Here is an 18,608-nt window from a genome sequence, read left to right on the forward strand (position 1 = left end):
TCTGGTGTCCTCATACACCCGCGTGGATCACATAGATCCCACCCACGGATGATGTGCGGAGATATAAGATCGACCGTGCTCCGCTAACACGGTGGATGCTATCGTCAGCTCTTCATTCGCTCGTCTCCATGATGGACGTCTGCTGCTCCTCCGATGATGGGCAGCTCCAGGTCTGCGGGAGCTCCTTCCTGCTCACAAATCAACCACCACGCCAGCAGCTTAACCCAGCTTTTAATGAGGTCACAGGGGGCCAAGCTTAAACAAGCCTTTAATAAGGTCACAGGGTCAAGCGGGGGGGCGGCGAGCTTCGAATGACATCACAGAGAGCGAGCGGGGGGGCAGAGAGCAGGAAGAAGAGTCTACAGTGCAGCTTCATACATGAGAAAAGCTTAAATGTTGAACGATTAATATTCATCTTCACCAGCGGAGGGCGCTAGCCTGTTAGCCTGTTAGCCTGTTAGCCTCTGACGGATGGAGCGGCGCCGCCGCGGCCGGAGGGCGAAAGGAGACGTGCCGATTGGCCGGAAACCAGGAAGTAAACGCGACAGGAGGAACGCCATCGGTCCGATGCGAGTCGGCGGCCGGACGTGGTCTCAGAGAATCCGGGAAATGATTCGGGGCTCAGAAAAAGTACAAAAATACAAAATAAGAACGGAAACGGGGGCGTGGCCCCATGATGTCATCTCGATGACATCATCGGCCATGCGTCAAACAAACGGGAGGGGGAACCGAACCGCCTGGGTTCAGAGGCCTCGGGGGGACACCGCCTCAGGGTCAGGGGTCAGGGGTCAGGGGTCAGGGGGCGGGGCTTCCTGTCCCACCAAAATAAAACAAACCTCCTGTGTTATCAGAAACAAACTGATGTCATGCTTTGTTTCTTGGATAGAAGGAAGAGGAGGACAGAAGGAGGACAGAAGGAGGACAGAAGGAGGACAGAAGGAGGAGGAGGCCGTCTGTCCAGGTCTTCTGCACCACAGAGATGAAATGAGAACTTAAGTTCCTCGTCAGTGAAACCACTTCCGGTTTCAGCCGCCGGCCGCCGCCATTGGTCGTGGGGCGATGATGTCACGGCGGTGACGGCGGCGGGCGGCCAAGAGCCTTCTGGGCGGCGGAGGGTGTGGAGCGGCTCCGTGGTCCAGCCAAGGTCCTGGGAGCTACGGGTTCTTCTTCTTGAACAGGCTGAAGCGTTTCTCCTTCTCCCTCCGGCCCGGGCTGGACTCGGCGGGGAGCGCGGCCGACGCCGGCAGCGTCTGAGCGCGCCCGGACGTGGGCGTGCCGGGGCCGCTGCTCGCCACCTCGCCGCCGCCCGCGCTCAGGATGGTCTGGATCCAGGTGCTCATCTCCTCCTGCAGGAGGACACACCGTTATTAACATGGTATTACACAGCACACCTGGTTAGTACCCATCTGGAGGTGCGACCCGTCCCACAGATAGGTAGTAACCCGAAGCCCTGGTTATGACCCGTCCCACAGATAGGTAGTAACCCGAAGCCCTGGTTATGACCCAGGTGTTACCATGTGACCGCAGGCGGCCGCGGACGAGCCGTAAACAAATCGGAGAAACGACTCACTTCGTCTTTGGCTTGAAACAGAAACTCGTTTCCGTCCGAGACCCTGGAAAAGAAAGGACGGCGGTTACCACGGCGACACGGGCACGGCTCCCTCCTCGGCCGTATCGATCGGCGGTCGGTTACCGCAGCTTGAAGACGTGTTTCTTCTTCTTGTACTCGGACGCCACGTCGCAGGCGGCGTCCTTCAGACTGACGGCGGCCTCGTTGTGATAGGCCACGCCCGCCGCCGCCGCCTTGCCGTCCTTGAAGAAGCTCATCTCCGGGCCGGCGACCACGCAGAACACGTTGTGCCACGACCTGCCAATCAAAGAGCGCGCGGTCAGGGCGGCGCCGCGGGGGCGGGGCCGAGGGGGCGGGGCCGAGGGGCGCTCACCTGTTGGACGCCTTCTTGTTGGGCCCCCCCCACTCGTGCTTGCGGTGCAGGAAGCCCTCGAGCGGCGAGGACGAGTCCCTCTTGATGGACCGCAGCGTGGACGAGCGGCTGCCCTTGCTCTTCCTGCCGGCGGGCGGCGAGGGGGCGGGGCTCAGGTCCTTCGACCCGACCTCGGCCACGCCGTTCACCAGCTCGCCGTTCACGCCGTTCTGATGGGACACGTGGTCGTTAGAACTCGGACGGCGTTTTGCGGGAACGTCACCGCGGGGGCTGAGCGGCGGCGGCGGCGAACCTGAGGAGGGTCGCTGTCGGACGGCACGCCGTTCTGGACGATGACGTCACTGCGGAGACAGACAGACGGGTCACGTGACCGCAAAGTGGAGCCCCTCGTCTCGTCCGCCGGCGCCGGCCGGGTCGTCACCTTTGCGGCGGCGGCGGCGCCTCCTCCCGCTCGCTCTCCTGGGGCTCCGGGGTCGGCGGCCTCCTGAGACGCTCCTCCTCCTCCTGCTGTCGCCGAACCTCCAGCAGCTCCAGCTGCAGACACCACCGCCGCATCACATGACCTGCCTCTGCTCGCGCCCGGTGCCGGGCGGCGGCGGCGGCGGCGGCTCACCGTGGTCAGACGCTCCAGCGCAGAGAAGCGCTCCTCCCAGGTGGCGGCGGACTTCTCGAAGGCCTCGTGGCGTTTGATGAGCTTCTCCACCTCGTCCACGCTGCGGCCCACCTCCCGGCTCCACAGGTACGGCTCCTGGCCCAGCAGCCACGCCTCCGCCACGCCGGCGTCCCGGGAGAACTGGTGCACCTCCAGGACTGGAGGGGGCGGAGACTCGGGTGAGGGGAGCGCCCCGCCGGACGCTCGGGTCGGACCCCTTCGTGCGACCCGTCCGCTTTGTTTACGCCGGTCGGGTCGCAGAAGCTTCTAGATCCGCTCGAGTTCCAGACCTCTAGTTCCTACGAGCGGCGGCCGGAGGCGGAGACTTACTGAGTCGAAGCCACTCCCACCGATCCTCCCACTTGTCGATCATCTCCTTCCTCTTGTCGGTCAGCTGGAGCAGCTTCTCTTTGATCTGGGTGACAACACACACAACATGCTGTCTCACACACACACACACACACACACCCCTCCTCTCCTTGCCAGTAAAGTTTCACACTGATTTTGGCGGCGTGCGCTCACTTCCTGTGAGGCGTAGTGTTTCCTGGCGAGCAGCGACTTCCCGAGCTCGATGCAGGCGGTGAAGCTGTCGTTGCGGGCGTCGATCTCCGCCTTGATGCCCTGGTGGTTGTTCATCAGCAGCTCCACCGACGACACGTCCCTGACACACACACACACACACTATGAGCTCATCTGCTAGCATTAGCTAGCGGGTGGCTAACAGTCAGCTGGCAGCAGGTGAGGTTCGGAGGAAGCGGACATAAGATCCAAGATGGCCGCCCACCTGGGCTTCTCCTGGGCCTCGATGAGCCGGATCACGTCGTCCATCCACAGCATGAGGTCTCGCACCAGGCTGAAGAAGCGGAACTTGTCTCCGGTGTCCAGGAGGCGGACCCTGCGCCCGTCGCAGGCCTGCAGCAGGACGCTCCACGCCTCCATCACCTCGGTCTCCCGCCGCTGGATGTCGTCCGCCTTGTCGCCGGCGTACGCCGACTGGAGGCGGGCGGCGTCCTCCTGCAGCTGCCTCACCTGCCGAGCGGCGGGCGAAGCTCAGAGGGGTCCGACGGCGGCGGCGAAGCTAACGAGTACCGCGTAGCAAAGGGGCGGAGCTAACCTGCGAGCCGAGGGCCTGGACGTCGCGCTCGAAGGTGGTGTGTTCCCTCTGCAGGGTCTCCACCGTGTTCTGGTCCCGGCCCACCTCCTCCGGAAGCTTCTTCTGCTTGTCCAGCACCCGGACCAGGATCTCCTTCGCGTCGTTGTAGAACTTGTGGAGCTCGAAGGAGGCGGCGAGGATCTGCGTCCGGGTGTCGATGAGCTCCAGCAGGTCGGCCCAGGCCTCGTTCAGCCCGTCCTTCCACTCCGCCACCGTGGCGGCGTCGCCGTGGCCGGCGTTGATCAGCTCGTCGGCCAGGCGGTTGACGGCGTCCACGCGCTCCTGCCCGATGTTTCCCGTGTCACGGGCGAACTCCCGGAAACGCTCCTGCAGCATCTGAGAACGACGAGGTCAAAGGTCGGCCATCGGAAAGGACTTTGGTCCCGTGAAACCCGAGGGCTTTTATTTCGGCGGCTGTTCTCGACTTCCCGGGACAGACGGGGTCATCGGTGTTATCGCTTTCCACGACGGAGGACAAACCAGTGGGTTTGAGCCATAAAGAGTCCCGTCTGAGTGCTGACTAGTACTGACTAGTAAAGCCCTCGTTGTATCCGTTGGACTTTTACTACCGGTACCGCTGCGGTACCAGTATCAGCAGTAGTACTGGCCGTACTTGTTGCGATGTGTACTACTAACGGCTGTAACTGCAGTCACTGTTGGTGACCGGCAGTTACTCAAACCACTCGCTGTAGAAAGAGTTTCTACTGAACTGCACTGGGCGGTATGCTTACCTGTCCACCGAATACTGCAGTACTGGGATATACTTGTAGCAGTGGTAGTACCACTAGTACAGCCAAGGTACAGAGGTGCAGTAATATTTCACGATGTGCTTGAAGTAGGAGTAAGAGCGGTTGAGTTAGTAGTACTGCAGAGGTATCGGGGTACAAGCTCTTGGTCGCAGAAGATGTGGTCGTGGTACTGCACATGCGTAGGAGAGGTAGTAGTACTGCAGTACTGTAGAAACCCCAGCAGCGGAGTACTCACCGTGACGTGCTCGTAGTCCTGGCCCAGCTCGTGCGACCCGGCCACCACCTCCCTCTCGGCCACCCACTGCTCCAGGTCGTCCACCTCGCGGTTGAGCTGGAAGAGGCGGAGCCTCTCATCCAGTTTGCCCCGCCTCTCCTCCGACAGGTCCTTCAGTCCAGCATACAGCTTGTCCACCTGCGACTGACGCATGCTGACACGCTCACTGCGCACACACACACACACACACACACACACTGAGCTTAGCTTACATTTGCATGTGTTAGCATCCAAAGCTATGTTCTTCTTCCGCTAGTCCGATCATCTGCCTCTTTCCTCCTGCCTCCAGCTCCATCTCCACCATCCTCCTCTTCAAACCCTCCACCCGTCTGGCCTCTGCTCTCCTCAGATGGACTCCTATCTAACGCCGTCCATCCTCCTTCCTCCCCAAGAGGATCTAAACATCTCCGCCTCCTGCCTCGTGTCAACGCCACCGCCTTCCAGACCTTTCCAGATGACCTCCGGAGGGGCCCTTCTCCAGCCGGCCTGCACTCAGAACTGCTGACCCTGAATAGTGAACCCCGAAGGACGGCGCCGCACCTGTCCGGGTGGGCGTCGGCCACCAGGCCGCGGCTGGTCCTGGACAGCAGGTGGACGGTCTCGGCGTAGTCCTCGGCGGCCTGCTCCACGATCTGGTGCTTCTTCAGCATGCTGACGGCGCTCTGCTCGTCCTACGACCGCCCACAGGAGACGACGTCACCTCCGCGGCCCGTCCGAAGCCCCGCCCCCCCTCCGAAGCCCCGCCCACCTTGGCCTTCTCCTCCGACATCATGTACAGCTCCTGCTCGCTCATCCAGGCCTCGGCCTCGGCGGCGTCGAAGTAGTACTGCTGGGCCTTGTGCGCCTCCTCCAGCCGCCCGTGACGGAGCTCCACCTCCTCCATCAGCTTCCTCCACAGCTCTTCCAGGTCGCACAGGCGCCGCCGGATGGCGTCCACTCCGGGCTCCTCGTCCTTCAGGAGGCCGCGGCTGCGCTCCAAGATGTCGGTGACGCGAGGCTGATGGCCCCGGATCTCCTTCTGCAGAGTCTGAGGACGAACGCCGCGTCAGTCGCCGCTAACGAAGGATCCTTCTCCGCGCGTGGGCTTCGTCCTCACCTGGTTCTTCTTGATGAGCAGCTGCGCCGTCTGCAGGTTGTGTCCGTGTTCTTTGGAGGCGGCTACCGCCATCCTCTCCTGGACCCACAGCTGGAAGACAGAGGTCGTCCGTCAGTTCCGCGCCGAGAGGTCGTCGGCTCCCGAGGACTCGGCCCGCCAGAAGGTCGGTCGTGCCGAAACCTCTCCAGCGGGTACTTTCGCTCCGAAAGTCGCGTTACGTACAATCTCGTCCTCCACGTCCCGGTTGAACTGGTGAACTTCTTTGGACGCCAAAAGGAAGTCCTTGCGCCGGCGGAGCGGCTCGAGCAGCTTCTGGAACTTGGTCTCCACCAGACGCCGCCTTCCGTCCACCTCGTCCGCGTCCTTGACCTCTTGACCCAGAGCCTGCACCTGGCCCTGGAGCTCCAGGACCTCCTTCTGACGCACCTCCACCTGCTTCTCCAGCATCTGAGGCGGACAAGGCACACACTCGGGAACAATGAAACCACCAAAACACGGCGACCCCTTCGCCGATACCCGGCACTTCTATTCCTCCGAGCGGTTCTACGACTTTTACGGTACCGCAGAAACGTCCCGAAGCGCCCGAGATCCGACGCGCTCGCTCCCTGCGCTCGGACCGATGGTTGTGAAGACCGCGACGGACCTCGGCTTCTGCCTCCGGCACCGCGGATACTGTTTACCTGCTGCCGGAGGACAGATAGCGCCTCCGGCTACCGACAGTAACGCTACCTGCTGCTTCTTGAGCAGGATGCTAGCGGACGTCAGGTCGTTTCCGAAGTCCTCGGACAGGATCTGTCCCTCCAGGTCGGTCAGCCAATCGTCCAGGTCGTTACACGTCTGCGTGAAAAGCTCCGCCTTGTTAGCGTCGAACAGGCGCCGGGCCTTGGTGTTGGTGTCGGCCTCCAGCTGCGCCCACATGGCGCGCAGAGACGCCAGCTTCTCCTGCACCACCGCCTCCGTCTCCGGCTTCTCCGCCACCAGCAGCGAACCGTCCTGCGCAGGGTCAAAGGTCACAGAGGGGAACCGCTTTCAGAACGCACCGGTAAACACCGTCAGCTTGTTTCCCGGATGGGGTTTTCTGTCTTTCCAAGAAGACGTTGGAAGGGCAGCCTGAGCTGGTTCCTCACGCACGCCGACTCACGGAGCCATTTCAAGCTCGGCAACCTCATCTTTACTCCGCGGCTCCGAGCCGCTCGGGAAAATATATTATAAATATTTCATTGAAGTGTATTTCATTTGTGTTCATTCCTTTTTTTCACTTTTAGTTCTAAGTTGGAAGATTATTGTGATCTTGAAATATTAAATAGAATTATACTTATTATTTTTCGCCGTTCAAAATAACGTCACACTGGCGGAAGCCGGTAAAGTCCAGATGTGCAGATGCTGAGCGCAGAAGTTCAGGAGCAGAGGTCCCATAAACCAGGTAAAATAGATATTTATGAAGATATTTTGCAAATATTTATTTTTCATTGTTTACTGATACAGTGATTTTTTTTCCCGATTTATTTTTAAAATTCAGGTCAAGGCTCCGCTACACGCTCTGAGAGCCCAAAGCTCAAAATGACTTCATTACATAAATAAAATGTAATTTTCTCTGTAATTCTTTGTGAATTTCAGAAGCAACACACTTCACACTTGTTTCTACAAAGTATAAAGGTAATAAAAAGCAATATATATATAGTAATATTCACTCGGCGCTGTCTCGGGCGGCTGCCTGCCAGAGTTTCTCCTCACCTTAGTGTCTCTTTTTCCTAAATTCTCTACTTCTATTTTTCTATGACTTCTTCTTGCTTTAGTAACTATTAAGTTAATTGAATTTACCAAAACAAGAGATGTTGCTCAACTCGCTATTTCTTGTTTTCGCGGTGCTTGGAGCACTTTTTTCGAGTCGGATCCCGGTTCAACGGCTCCATTGTTTCCACCTCAGCTCCATCAGCTGGGATCTCAGCTGATGGAGCTGAGATGCAGCGGCGGGATGGGGGAGAGGCACGAAATCCCTCAGGAGCTACGGAGGAAATACCGGGGCTGCAGAGCCGGGAGGAGACGGGAGCTGAGGAAGAGGAGATACAGGCCGTATCTTCCCTCCATTGTGATGGGAAACGTGAGATCGCCGGGCAACACGTTGGAGGAGCTAACGGCACTCACACGGAGCGACGGTGTGTTTCGTGAGGCCTCGGTGTTGTGCTTCACAGAGACTCGGCTGAACAGCAACATACCGGACTCTGTGGTGAGTTTACCCGGCTTTCAGTTGGTGCGAGGAGACCGGAGTTGTGCCGGCAGCGGCAAGAAGAGAGGAGGAGGTGTCGCTGTGTTTGTAAACAACAAGTGGTGCAACCCCGGACACGTCACGGTGAAGGAGCGTGTGTGCAGCCCGGACATCGAACTGTTGGCGGTGAGTCTCCGGCCGTACTATCTGCCCAGAGTTTTCCCACGCCATCATCATAACGGTTTACATCCCACCGTCTGCCGTCGCACCGCGGGCCAATGATGTCATCAGCTCAACGGTCACAGCAGCCCAGTGCCTTCATAGCATCTCTGGGGATTTCAAGCACGCCACACTGGCATCTTCTCTGCCCGCTTTCAAACACTTCTTCCCTCAGCCGCAGGGAATCTTCTAATCAAATCTTTGTAGTTACACTTAACAATTAAGACAATTTATATTTCATTATATTTCATTGTATTTCTTATTCTTCCCTCTTTCTACTATTATCTATTACTGTTATGTTTTTACTTGAAACTCTGGCACAACAATTTCCTTCGGGATAAACAAAGTTGTTCTCATTCTCTCATATACAGCGGTGCCTTCATTTTAGACGTCAAAAAGTAATTGCGGCTCCCGGCGTTTTCTTTTCTGGGTCTAAATGTCTCTCTGGGTGTTTCGGTTGCCGACCCCTGGTCGAGGGTGCCGAGTCTCCGGCGGCTAGCTCTGCACGGCGGCTAACCTTACAGTGCGACAGCGGAAGCACCGTCCCGGTGGTTCCGCCTTCTCGGGACCGGCGGCTCAGTACCTTCTGCACCTTCTCGATCCAGTCCTTGTTGGACTGCAGTTCGGCCATGAAGGCCTGGTGTTTGAGCCACTTGCTGTGCAGGTTCCGGGCCTCGTCGTACGTCATGTCCTGCGCCGTGAGCATCTTCTCGTTGATCCACAGGGACAGCTGGAGGAGCAGACACGCAGCCGCGCCGTGACGCAAACACCAGGACAACAATGTGTGTGTGTGTGTGTGTGTGTGAGCGTCTTGCCTCCTGACAGTCCTGCAGGAACTTCTGAAGGTCTCTGTTGTCTTTCAGTCTCATCAGAAGATCAACTGCCGCCTCTCTGTTCTTCTTGTGTCTGAAACAGACCCCCAAAGTCTTTGTCTCCTGTTCCAGAGACTCGGAAACGCCTTCAGGGATCGGTGGACCTCAGGAAGTCCTCCGGATGGTACCTACCTATTGTCGATGGAGGCGACCTTCTCCAGGATTCGCTCTTTGTTGATGTTGCCGTCGCTGGCCAGCCGCCGACCCGCCTCCACCACGCTGTTGATCTTGTCTTCGTTGGCGTCCATGGTGGTCATGAAGTCCTCCTGCTTCTTGATGGCGGCCTCGGCGCCCTCCAGGGTGGCGGGCATCTCGGCGTGGGCCAGGGTGTACTCCTGCGGGAGCGACGGCGCCGCGTTACCAACTCCGGAATCGGGCCGGCCGGGCGGGAAAGAGCGACCGGTTCGGGAGGAGCCGCCTCCGGGCACCTTCTCCGCATCTTCTCACCTGGTTGTTGAGGATGGTCTCGGCCTGCTTGGTGTCCCTGAGGAACAGCTGGTAGGCGTGCGACTGGGACAGCAGGTCCTGCCGGTTCTCCCACATCTTGTGCAGCTCGTTCCAGCCGGTGTCCAGCGCCTGCAGCCGCTGACGCAGGAACATGTGCTGCGCGTCCGTCTGTCCGCGGGTCACCGTCTCGCCCATGTCGCGCATCTTCTGGTAGTCCTCCTCGTAGTTGCGGATTTCGTTCTTGATGCCCTCGTGCTGCGCCATCAGCTTCTCCGCCTCGGCCAGCGTGTTGGGCATGTCCTCCGAGGCGATGGCGGTCTGCGCGCGGGACAACCAGGACTGGAAGTCGTCCAGCTCCCGCAGGAACTGCTGCAGCTTCCTGGCCTCGCCCAGGGACTCCTCGCGGGTCTTCAAGGTGTCCTTCATCTCCTCCCAGACGGCGGCGATCTCCGCCAGCCTCTCCACGATGGCGGCGGCCTGGTCGGGATGCTCCTCGGCCAGCCGCGCCGCCTCGCCGCGCAGGTCGCCCAGCTTGTCCTCGACGGCTCCCAGGTCGCGCTCCATGCCGGTCAGCTTGCGCTGCAGGGCCATCACCCCCGCCAGGTCGTTGCCCAGCTCCTGGGTGGACTCGATGACCTTCGTCTTCTCTTTGATCCAGGACTTGGTCTCGTTGCAGTCCAGGTGGTAGTTCTGCACCCCCAGCGCCGAGTTCAGGCACTCCTTCTTTTGGTCCAGCAGGTCCCGGAACTGACTCCACCTGGTGGGAGAACGTGATGGTCCGGTGAGAAGAAGCAGCGGGAGACGTAACCCTACTAACCCTAACCCTAACCCTAACCCTAACCCTAACCCTACTAACCCTAACCCTACTAACCCTAACCCCAACCCTAACCCGGAAGCTGCACTTTACCTTTCGGTCTCGACATGAATGACCTGCCCTCCGTCTGCAGACATGCAGAAATCTTAATGTACGCTGATGATACCGTCCTTTCTCACACGGTTCTGATGCTCATTCTGTTGCTGCCAAACTATCTAACTAACTATCTAACTAACTATCTAACTAACAAATGCACCAGAGTGGCTCAACAACTCCTGCCTTGCATTGAACACCGAGGAAACGCTCACAATGTATTTCTCAAACAAAAAAACTCAGAATGTCTTCCCAAATATTCAAGTGAATAACCATGTGATCAGAAACGCTGACAGGTCAAATATCTAGGTGTAACCCTAACCCTAACCCTACTAACCCTAACCCTACTAACCCTAACCCTAACCCTAACCCTAAAAATTCTTGATAAAAAGCCAAGGCACTATCATCATTGCCATATCTTGGGAAAATATAAATTATTAAGTTTTGACAACTTGATCAGGTACTCTGATATCCGTCTGGTCCACAAAATCTTCCATAACGCCGCCCCACCTCCTCTTAAGATCCTCTTAGGACCTTCATCAAGCCTCGCTCCGACTCACAAGTCCAGTGCTGAGGTCGGTGTCTAGAGGAGACTGCAATGTTCCTAAAAGAAACTCTGCCTTTTCTCAATCTGCCTTTTCCTGTAAAGCCATAAAAGAACGGAATGGGCTTCCAGACAATCTTAGGAACTTGACTGATTTTCACACCTTTACACGGGACGTTAAAAATTGGATTCTGGAGCTCCAAACATGCTCACGCTAACAATGCCAGACGGGTATTTTACCATCAGATGTTTCCCTTCTGAGGAACATCTGACGGCCCCCAGATGACCAAAGTAACAATATCACAACAATACATATTTTATTGCCTGTTTATATATTGTATAGTTATTTTATTGCCTATCTGTATATTTTATATATATTGCCTATGTTATACAGTTTTATATTTGTATTGTCCAGGACTAGAGATGGAAATGAGCTTTGAGCTACAATCTGGTCCAAACATCTCTGTGCTTCATGTATTCACTGTCCTGATAAACTTCTAAACAAACAAACAGACCCGTTTCCTTTCGGACGGTTGGTTTTCCACAAACGCGATCGCGATGAAACGAAGACCGTTTTCATCTTCGGCCGTTCCTGCACTTTCGCCTGCAAATCCGTCACTTCCGCGTCCGGGTTCTTCTCCCGCGGCTCCGCGCGAGGACGTTCCGGTACCTGTTGTTGAGCTTGTCCTGCTGCGTCCTGATGTCCTTCTGGCCGGGGTGTCCGCTGTGCACCAGCTGGCGGGCGATCTGGTTCACCACGGCCACGCGCGACGCCTGGCTGTTCATCTCCGACTCCAGACCCTCGAACCTGCGGGGCGTCGCCACGGGTGAGCGGCGAGGAGACGGAGGAGACGGAGGAGACGTCGGCGAGGTCCGGACCCCTACCTGTGCTGCACCACCTCCAGGTCCTCCATCTTGTCGGGGATGCGGGTGCCGTTCAGCCACTGGTCCTTGTCGTCGATCCAGGCCTGGCAGGCGCCGGCCTCGGTCTTCATCTTGTAGAGGGCCAGCGCGTCCTGCAGCGCCTGCTTCCGCAGCTTGGCCAGCTCCGCCACCTCGCGGTAGCGCTCCTCCACGCCCGACAGCCGGCGGCGGACCTCGTCCGACTCCGCCTCCTCGGGCGGCAGCGCGGCGGCCTGTTCGCGGAGCAGATCCACGGTCGGCCGGTAGCCGTCCACCTCGGCGGCGGCGTCTTTGTGCTTCCTGACCAGCGCCTGCGTGGAGAACTCGTCGTGGCCCGTCTCCCCGCCGGACACCACGCGCAGGGCGTCCAGCGTCCAGGCGTCGGCGTCGTCGGCGTCGGCCCGGAACTGGTGCGCGGCCAGCGCTTCCTCCAGCCTCCTCTTCCTGCCGGCGGCCAGACGCTCCAGGGCCGCCCACTGGGCCTCCAGGTCCTCGATGCGCTCCAGAATCTCGGCGGCCCCGAAGTGTCCGGCCCGCGCCATCGCCCGGCCCTCCGAGACCGTGTGGCGGAGGTGAGCCGAGCGGCCGCTCATCTCGTCCTCCAGGGCGCGCCGTTTGCTCAGCAGCCGCAGCGCCGCCGTCAGGTCCTTCCCGTCCTCCGCCGACGACAGGATCTGCTCCTTCTCGCGGATCCAGCCCTCCTCCTCCGCCATCTCCCAGAAGAACTTCCAGAGGCGCCGCGACTCCTCCAGCCGGGCGCGGCGCTCGGCGGCGAGCTGCGTCAGCTCCTGGTAGCAGAAGTCCAGGTGGGTCACGCGGTCCTGGATCACCTGGGGGTCGCAGGGCTTGTACCCTGGCGGGGAGGAGACGCCTTCAGACACCGAGGACCGCCGGGGCTTCGCGGCAACGTCGCGCCATTTCACACGGAAGCGCGGCTCGGACGAAACGCCGTCTGGTGCTCACGCGGCGCCCGAGCGGGGACGTCAGCGCGCAGGGAAACACGCCTCTACGCCGCGCACGTGTCAATAAACGATTTGAATCGTCTCGAGCGGAAAGTTGCCTCGCTCGCGAGTTCCTCCGCCGATCGGACCCGACCTTCCTGGACTGGCAGGAGAGCTCGAAGGTTCGATTGGAGGACGCGAGCGGGACGGGAAGTCTCCGAGCCTCACCGCTGTCGCTGAGAGAAAACCCGCCGGCCACGGCGGTGACGGCCTTCACCCGGTCGGCCTGGATGGAGATGTCGGCCTCCACCAGGGCGTGCTTCTGCAGCAGGTCCTCCACGCCCAGCAGGTGCTTCCCGTAGTCCTGGGACAGCAGCAGCATCTGCGCAGGAACGCGCCTTCAGAACCCGCGGGACTCGAACCTCTGCGGATTTCCCAGGCGGCCCCCCGACTCCCCTACCTTCATCTCGTCCATCCAGTCCATGATGTGGAGCATCTCCTGGAAGACCCTCTGCAGGCCCAGGTTCTTCTCCAGCCGCTGCCGCCGGGCCTTCAGCAGCTCCAGCAGGTACTCCCACAGCCGGATCACGTTGTCCTTCCTTGCCGCCACGCGCTTGATGTCGTGGTAACTTTCCAGGTCCAGCTCCTTGGCCACCGAGACCACCGCCTGCACCCGCTCCTCGTACGCCGCGATGTCCGTCTCGATGGCCTCGTGCTTCTTGGTGGCCGCCTCCACGGCCTGGAGGTCGAAGCCGAAGTTGTCCTGCGGACGGGGACGATTCGGGACGACACGGTGGAGACGCGACCTTCCTGAAACTCCGCCGGCGGTCGACGCGACGGAGGAGGATCCGGACAGAGGGAGCTCGGCGGTTCCTACCTGAGACACCAGCCTCTGGTTCTCGCCGAGCCAGGTCTCCCTCATGGCCGCCTTGCGGTCGAAGCGTCTGGCCAGCTGCTCCAGCTTCTCCTGGCGGATCAGCTCCGTCCTCAAGGCCAGCTCCCGCTCGTGCTCCGCCTTCTCCAGCCTCTCCCAGGCCTGAGGGGACGACCGGTCAAAGGTCAGAGGTCAAGACGGCGACGCGGGTCACGGAGGCTGGCCTTCAGGGCTCCGGGGGGTTTGGACCGCTGTGGACCTGAAGGCGGCTCCGCGACACGCCGACCTGCTGAAGACTCGCTCTGACCTTGTTGATGTCCGAGATGAGTTTCCCCTCCCGCGGCATGTAGACCTTCTGGTTGTTGGCCCTCATCTTGCTCTGGATGGTGAAGAGGAGAACCTCCAGGTTCCCTTTCTCTGTGAACCTGAAGCACCGGGAGATATTTGGATGAGGCCAGACGGAGAGGACGTCGGAGGAGGGCGGTCAGAGGGACCGGGAGGTCGGCGTACTTTGGAGGCTTCTCCACGGTGCGGTAGGTGTTGAAGGCCTGCAGCTGCTGCTGCACGCCGCCCAGCGAGTTGGCGAACTTCCTGTTGTTGAGGATGATGATGGTCTGCTCGATCCACTCCAGCAGGTCCGACGCCAGGGACTCGTACTTGTCGATCATCTTCTCGGTCTCGATGGCGTGGTCCAGGACCTGGTCCGGGACAAGGACGTCGCGTGAGGTCCGACCCCCGTCCTTCGCCGGAGACGGCGAGTCCCACTGACCTTTCCGATGCGTTTGCCCTCCACCTTCAGCGCCTTCATCTTGGAGAAGTAGTGGTAGTAGGTGACCACGTAGGTGATGACCGACTTCTCGTCAGGATGGTCCACGCTGATGTCTGCCAGGAAAGAGCGGGACAGGAGTCAGGAGCGAGCGGCCGCGGGGCGAACGTTACCTCCACGGGTCCGCCGAGGAGATCGGGACCGGAGGACGGAGGCGTCTGGAGGCCTTCGGGGAGGAGAACCGAGGAACCCTCCCTCTAAAGAAGGACTCCGGGTGCCACCGAATACTCGCGGGGAGCGTCTGCGGGCCGGTGCCTCGTACCCTCGGGGTCCAGCAGCTTGGTGAGGCCCAGGTGCTGCTCGGCCAGGTTGAAGGCGTTCTGAAGGTTGTAGTGAGCGTTGGACTTCTTCAGCTTGTCGAAGTCGATCAGATCCGGCCTGGAAGGAAACCAGCGGCTCAGACTTCCCACGAGTCCGCCGGACGCCGCGGCGACGGCCGGCCGGCCGGCGCTCACCTGTGCTTGTGGATCAGGGCGTTGAAGGCCATGCCGTCCCTCCAGCTGGTGGTGAAGTTGTGGATGTTGACATTGGGGTACCTGGAGGAGACCGAGGTCACGTCACTTCCTCTGGAGAGAATCTACCGTGTTTTACAGCAGGAGAGCGTCTCACCCTGCCGTCTTCATCTGACACCACAGCAGGAGAGCATCTTTAGCTGAGCGCTTCTCCTTGTTGTCCTCGGTCTCCACACTGATGTCCTGGATCTGTTCACACACACACAAACACACACACACACACACACACTCTTTTACGGGGCTCATCTTGGTCACGAGGTCAAACGCAGATCTTGCGCCGCTTCGTGTTCGACGAGGTCGCGAGTCTTGAGGTGACCTGGAAGCGCAGGATGATGGTCCAGATGAGGCCCAGGATCAGACGATGGTTCCCGTCCACGATGTCGTGAGAACCCATGTTCTCCAGGTGGACCCGCTGCTCCTTGAGGAACTGCAGCGCTTTGTCCACGTTCTCCAGGCAGTGGATCCTCATGCGGCCCTTGGTGGGCTTGGGCTGAGAGGAGCAGAAGGTCAGAGGTCCTCCAGAGGCTCTCAGGCCTCCAGAGGGTCTGAGGACTCACCAGACGCTCTCCTGACAGGACCTCCAGCAGCCGGATCAGAACCCGGCCGTCCCGAAGGTCCAGGTAGAGATCTGTGATCCTGCTGGAGACCCTGGACAGGTGGGAGTTGATCCACTTGGTGAAGGTCTTCTTCTGGACCGCCTCACGCTCATCTGGGGTCGGGAGCACACACACACACACACACACACACACACACACACACACACACACACACACACGCACAGGTGAGCTGGTTGCAATACCGGTCCACTGGATTCAACCCAGGAGGTCACATGATCCTGGCCGGCCAATCGGACGTGTGCCGGACGGGGCTGGAGGTCAAAGGTCACACCAACATCCACACGGCGACGTCCCAGGTTCTTCCAAAATAAAAGCGCCGACACCGGCGTCCGTGGCAACCGGCATCCATAGCAACCGGCGTCCATGGCAACGGCGGTGTCGGACATTTCAAAGCTCCGCCCCTTGCTCCTGCACCAGGAAGTGAAGTCCTGCCTGCGAGCGAGCGGTGCCTCGCCACGCCGCTCGCTCGCAAATCACTTCCTGCTTTTCTTTCCTGGGACTCCCCGGTTACCATGGCAACAGGAAGCGACGGCGTCTCACCCTGCAACTGCTTGACGCGCCCGTCCAACCGGGGGGGCGTCCCGTAGGCCGACCCCCCCTCGGCGGCTGCGGCGGCGGCGGACATCTTGGATTCTCCCCGCACTCTCAGACTGACCTTCGGACAAACTTCCTGTTTGTTGGCGCCGAGGAACAAAGGTCGTCAAAGACCTGGAGCCTCTGGAGGGACAGCGCCCGTCCAGAGGTCAGGATGTGTGTGTGTGTGTGTGTGTGTGTGTGTGTGTGTGTGTGTGTGTGTGTGTGTGTGTGCGTGTGTGTGTGTGTGTTTGTTCATGCTGGTGATGATGTCATCGGGGTGTTTCCCATAATTGTATGTCGCATTCCAGACGGACAGGAAACAGGAAACAAGCGCACACACTCTCAAACACACCCCCCTCCCCACACACACACACAAACACACACACACACACACACACACCCCACACATTGCGTCTCAAGGAGAAGTTGGTTAGCAGCTGCTGAGCTTGCTAGCGTGTGGGCCGGCCCTCTTGGACACGCGTGACCTCCTGAACACGGACGAGTGAAAAGGTCTGTGTGTGCGACGGCCACGTTGTGAGGACGCGTTGGCCTCGTCCCCGCGGGACTCACAAGATGGCGGCGCGGCGTCGTACCTGCGAGCGCTTTGATGCGCGAGCGCTCGAAGAGGCGCGCCGAGCTGTTCTCGTTGTCCCAGTCGTCGTCCCAGCGGTTGTTGAGCGTCTCGCCGTACGGCGCCTGCAGCTCCATGGGCTCCAGGTCGGACGCCACCGTCGTCATCTTGACCTCTGACCTCAGCGGCACGTCACCATCGGCGGGGCTGGGGTGGTATGAGCGCACACACACACACACACACACACAGACACACACATCTCAATTCTCTCTGTTTCTGATGGACGGACACCATCAACAGGAAGTTCAACACTAAAACTACAGACCGATCAGGAAATTAGAGCGAGTTGTGTCTAAAACTACGTTTCCCTTCGACCCGGCGGCTCCAGACCAGCGAGGCCGCCTCGGCTAATGGACCGGCGCCGCCGCCTTTCAAAATAACAGCGTGTATTAGCTGGATCAATAACTCTTCAGGACAGGAAATGGAGTTAATGTATCGCCAGTGGCTTCCCAGAAGCTTCTAGAAGGCCGGCCCTTCCCTCGGCGAGGTCCCCGCGGCCCCGTCACATGTTCCCGGAACAACAGCGGCGCCGGGATTGAAACCTTCAACTCGTCGGATGATGTCGCGGGGAGGCGGAGCTCCGCCGCTAGCCAATCACGCGGGGCGGGCGTGGCGGGCGGGTTGAGCGTCTCACAAGATGGCCGCCGTGTCGGGCGGGTACGAACCCCCGCCCGGACTTACCGTCCGTTATTGATCGATCGGCTGCGGCTCCGGGGGTAACCATGGCAACACATGTTAAGGTTTGGTAAAGTTGCAATAAAGGAGTTGAATGAGTGATGTCAAAGGTCAAAGCTTTGATCAAACATCAATGGCTGAATGTTGATCATCAATCATAAATATTGATCATCGTCCGAAGCCAGACAGGAAGTTACATCATGGGGGGATGTTTACTGTCTCACGCACGCACACAAAGACGCGCACGCGCACCAAACACGCGCGCGCACCAAACACACACAAAAACACACGTACACACGCGCACATAAACACACGTTCACGCGCGCAGATAAACACACGTACACGCACGCACACACGCACTCCCGCGGCCACGCCTGTTCGCATGGCGCACCGTTATTCTCCTCCATCTCCTCCTAATGGCGGCCCGCCGCCGCCGCCGCCGCGGCCCGGTCCGTCTCCGGTCCGTCTCCGGTCTGTCTCCGGTCCGTCCCCGGTCCGGTTCCGGTCCGGCTCCCGAACCGGAGCCGGACCGGAGAAGGACCGGGCCTCCGAACACTTCCTGTCTCTGACGAAGCGACGCGGAGTCCGCTGCGCGAATCTCCGGGATTCCCGGAGCATCCGGGGCGGGGGAGAACCGGAGAACCGGGACACCGTAGAACCGGGACGGCGGGGATCCCGAGAACCGGGACGCGGGACTCACCTTCGTTGCTGCGGAGCGGCGGTCCGGGTCCAGACCTGCGGCTGCGGGGGCTGACGGGAAGGAATCCGCACTGCCCCCCCACCCACCGGGCTGAGGCTGCGCTGCGTTCACGGACCTCCGGACACGGCAGACACAGCGGCCCCCGCAGGTCGCCGGCGGCGCAAATACTCGATTACTCTGCAGTTACAAGCAGCCTCCTTCCTCCCGGTGGGGGGGGGGGGGGGGAGGGGGGGCATCCTGAAGCCTCCCGCACGGCGATGACGTCACGGCTCGCATGGAACACACACACGC

General features: G+C 59.8%; 1 protein-coding gene across 1 annotated transcript; it reads right to left on the minus strand.

The window, feature by feature from the left end:
* Positions 1 to 213: 213 nt before the first annotated feature.
* Positions 214 to 18,460, minus strand: LOC147228634 (spectrin beta chain, non-erythrocytic 1-like). Its single transcript, XM_086156736.1, has 36 exons — positions 18,318 to 18,460; positions 16,905 to 17,089; positions 15,676 to 15,827; positions 15,435 to 15,608; positions 15,216 to 15,307; positions 15,062 to 15,142; positions 14,869 to 14,984; positions 14,550 to 14,662; positions 14,291 to 14,478; positions 14,088 to 14,205; positions 13,784 to 13,942; positions 13,367 to 13,669; positions 13,135 to 13,288; positions 11,948 to 12,818; positions 11,733 to 11,870; positions 9,612 to 10,368; positions 9,297 to 9,499; positions 9,108 to 9,198; positions 8,876 to 9,022; positions 6,597 to 6,860; positions 6,090 to 6,314; positions 5,868 to 5,957; positions 5,520 to 5,798; positions 5,312 to 5,442; positions 4,733 to 4,937; positions 3,710 to 4,084; positions 3,380 to 3,624; positions 3,118 to 3,256; positions 2,926 to 3,010; positions 2,557 to 2,753; positions 2,365 to 2,477; positions 2,236 to 2,284; positions 1,944 to 2,152; positions 1,694 to 1,867; positions 1,571 to 1,613; positions 214 to 1,346 (listed from the first exon to the last, which is right to left on the minus strand). The coding sequence occupies exons 2-36, from the start codon at positions 17,047 to 17,049 to the stop codon at positions 1,155 to 1,157; spliced, it is 7,017 nt and encodes a 2,338-aa protein (XP_086012862.1). The 5' UTR covers positions 17,050 to 17,089; positions 18,318 to 18,460; the 3' UTR covers positions 214 to 1,154.
* Positions 18,461 to 18,608: the final 148 nt, after the last annotated feature.

This window comes from Fistularia commersonii, chromosome 12, assembly GCF_037954325.1.
Source record: "Fistularia commersonii isolate RoL2024-O1a breed Wild chromosome 12, RoL_Fcom_v1.0, whole genome shotgun sequence".
Taxonomy (NCBI): Eukaryota; Metazoa; Chordata; class Actinopteri; order Syngnathiformes; family Fistulariidae; genus Fistularia; species Fistularia commersonii.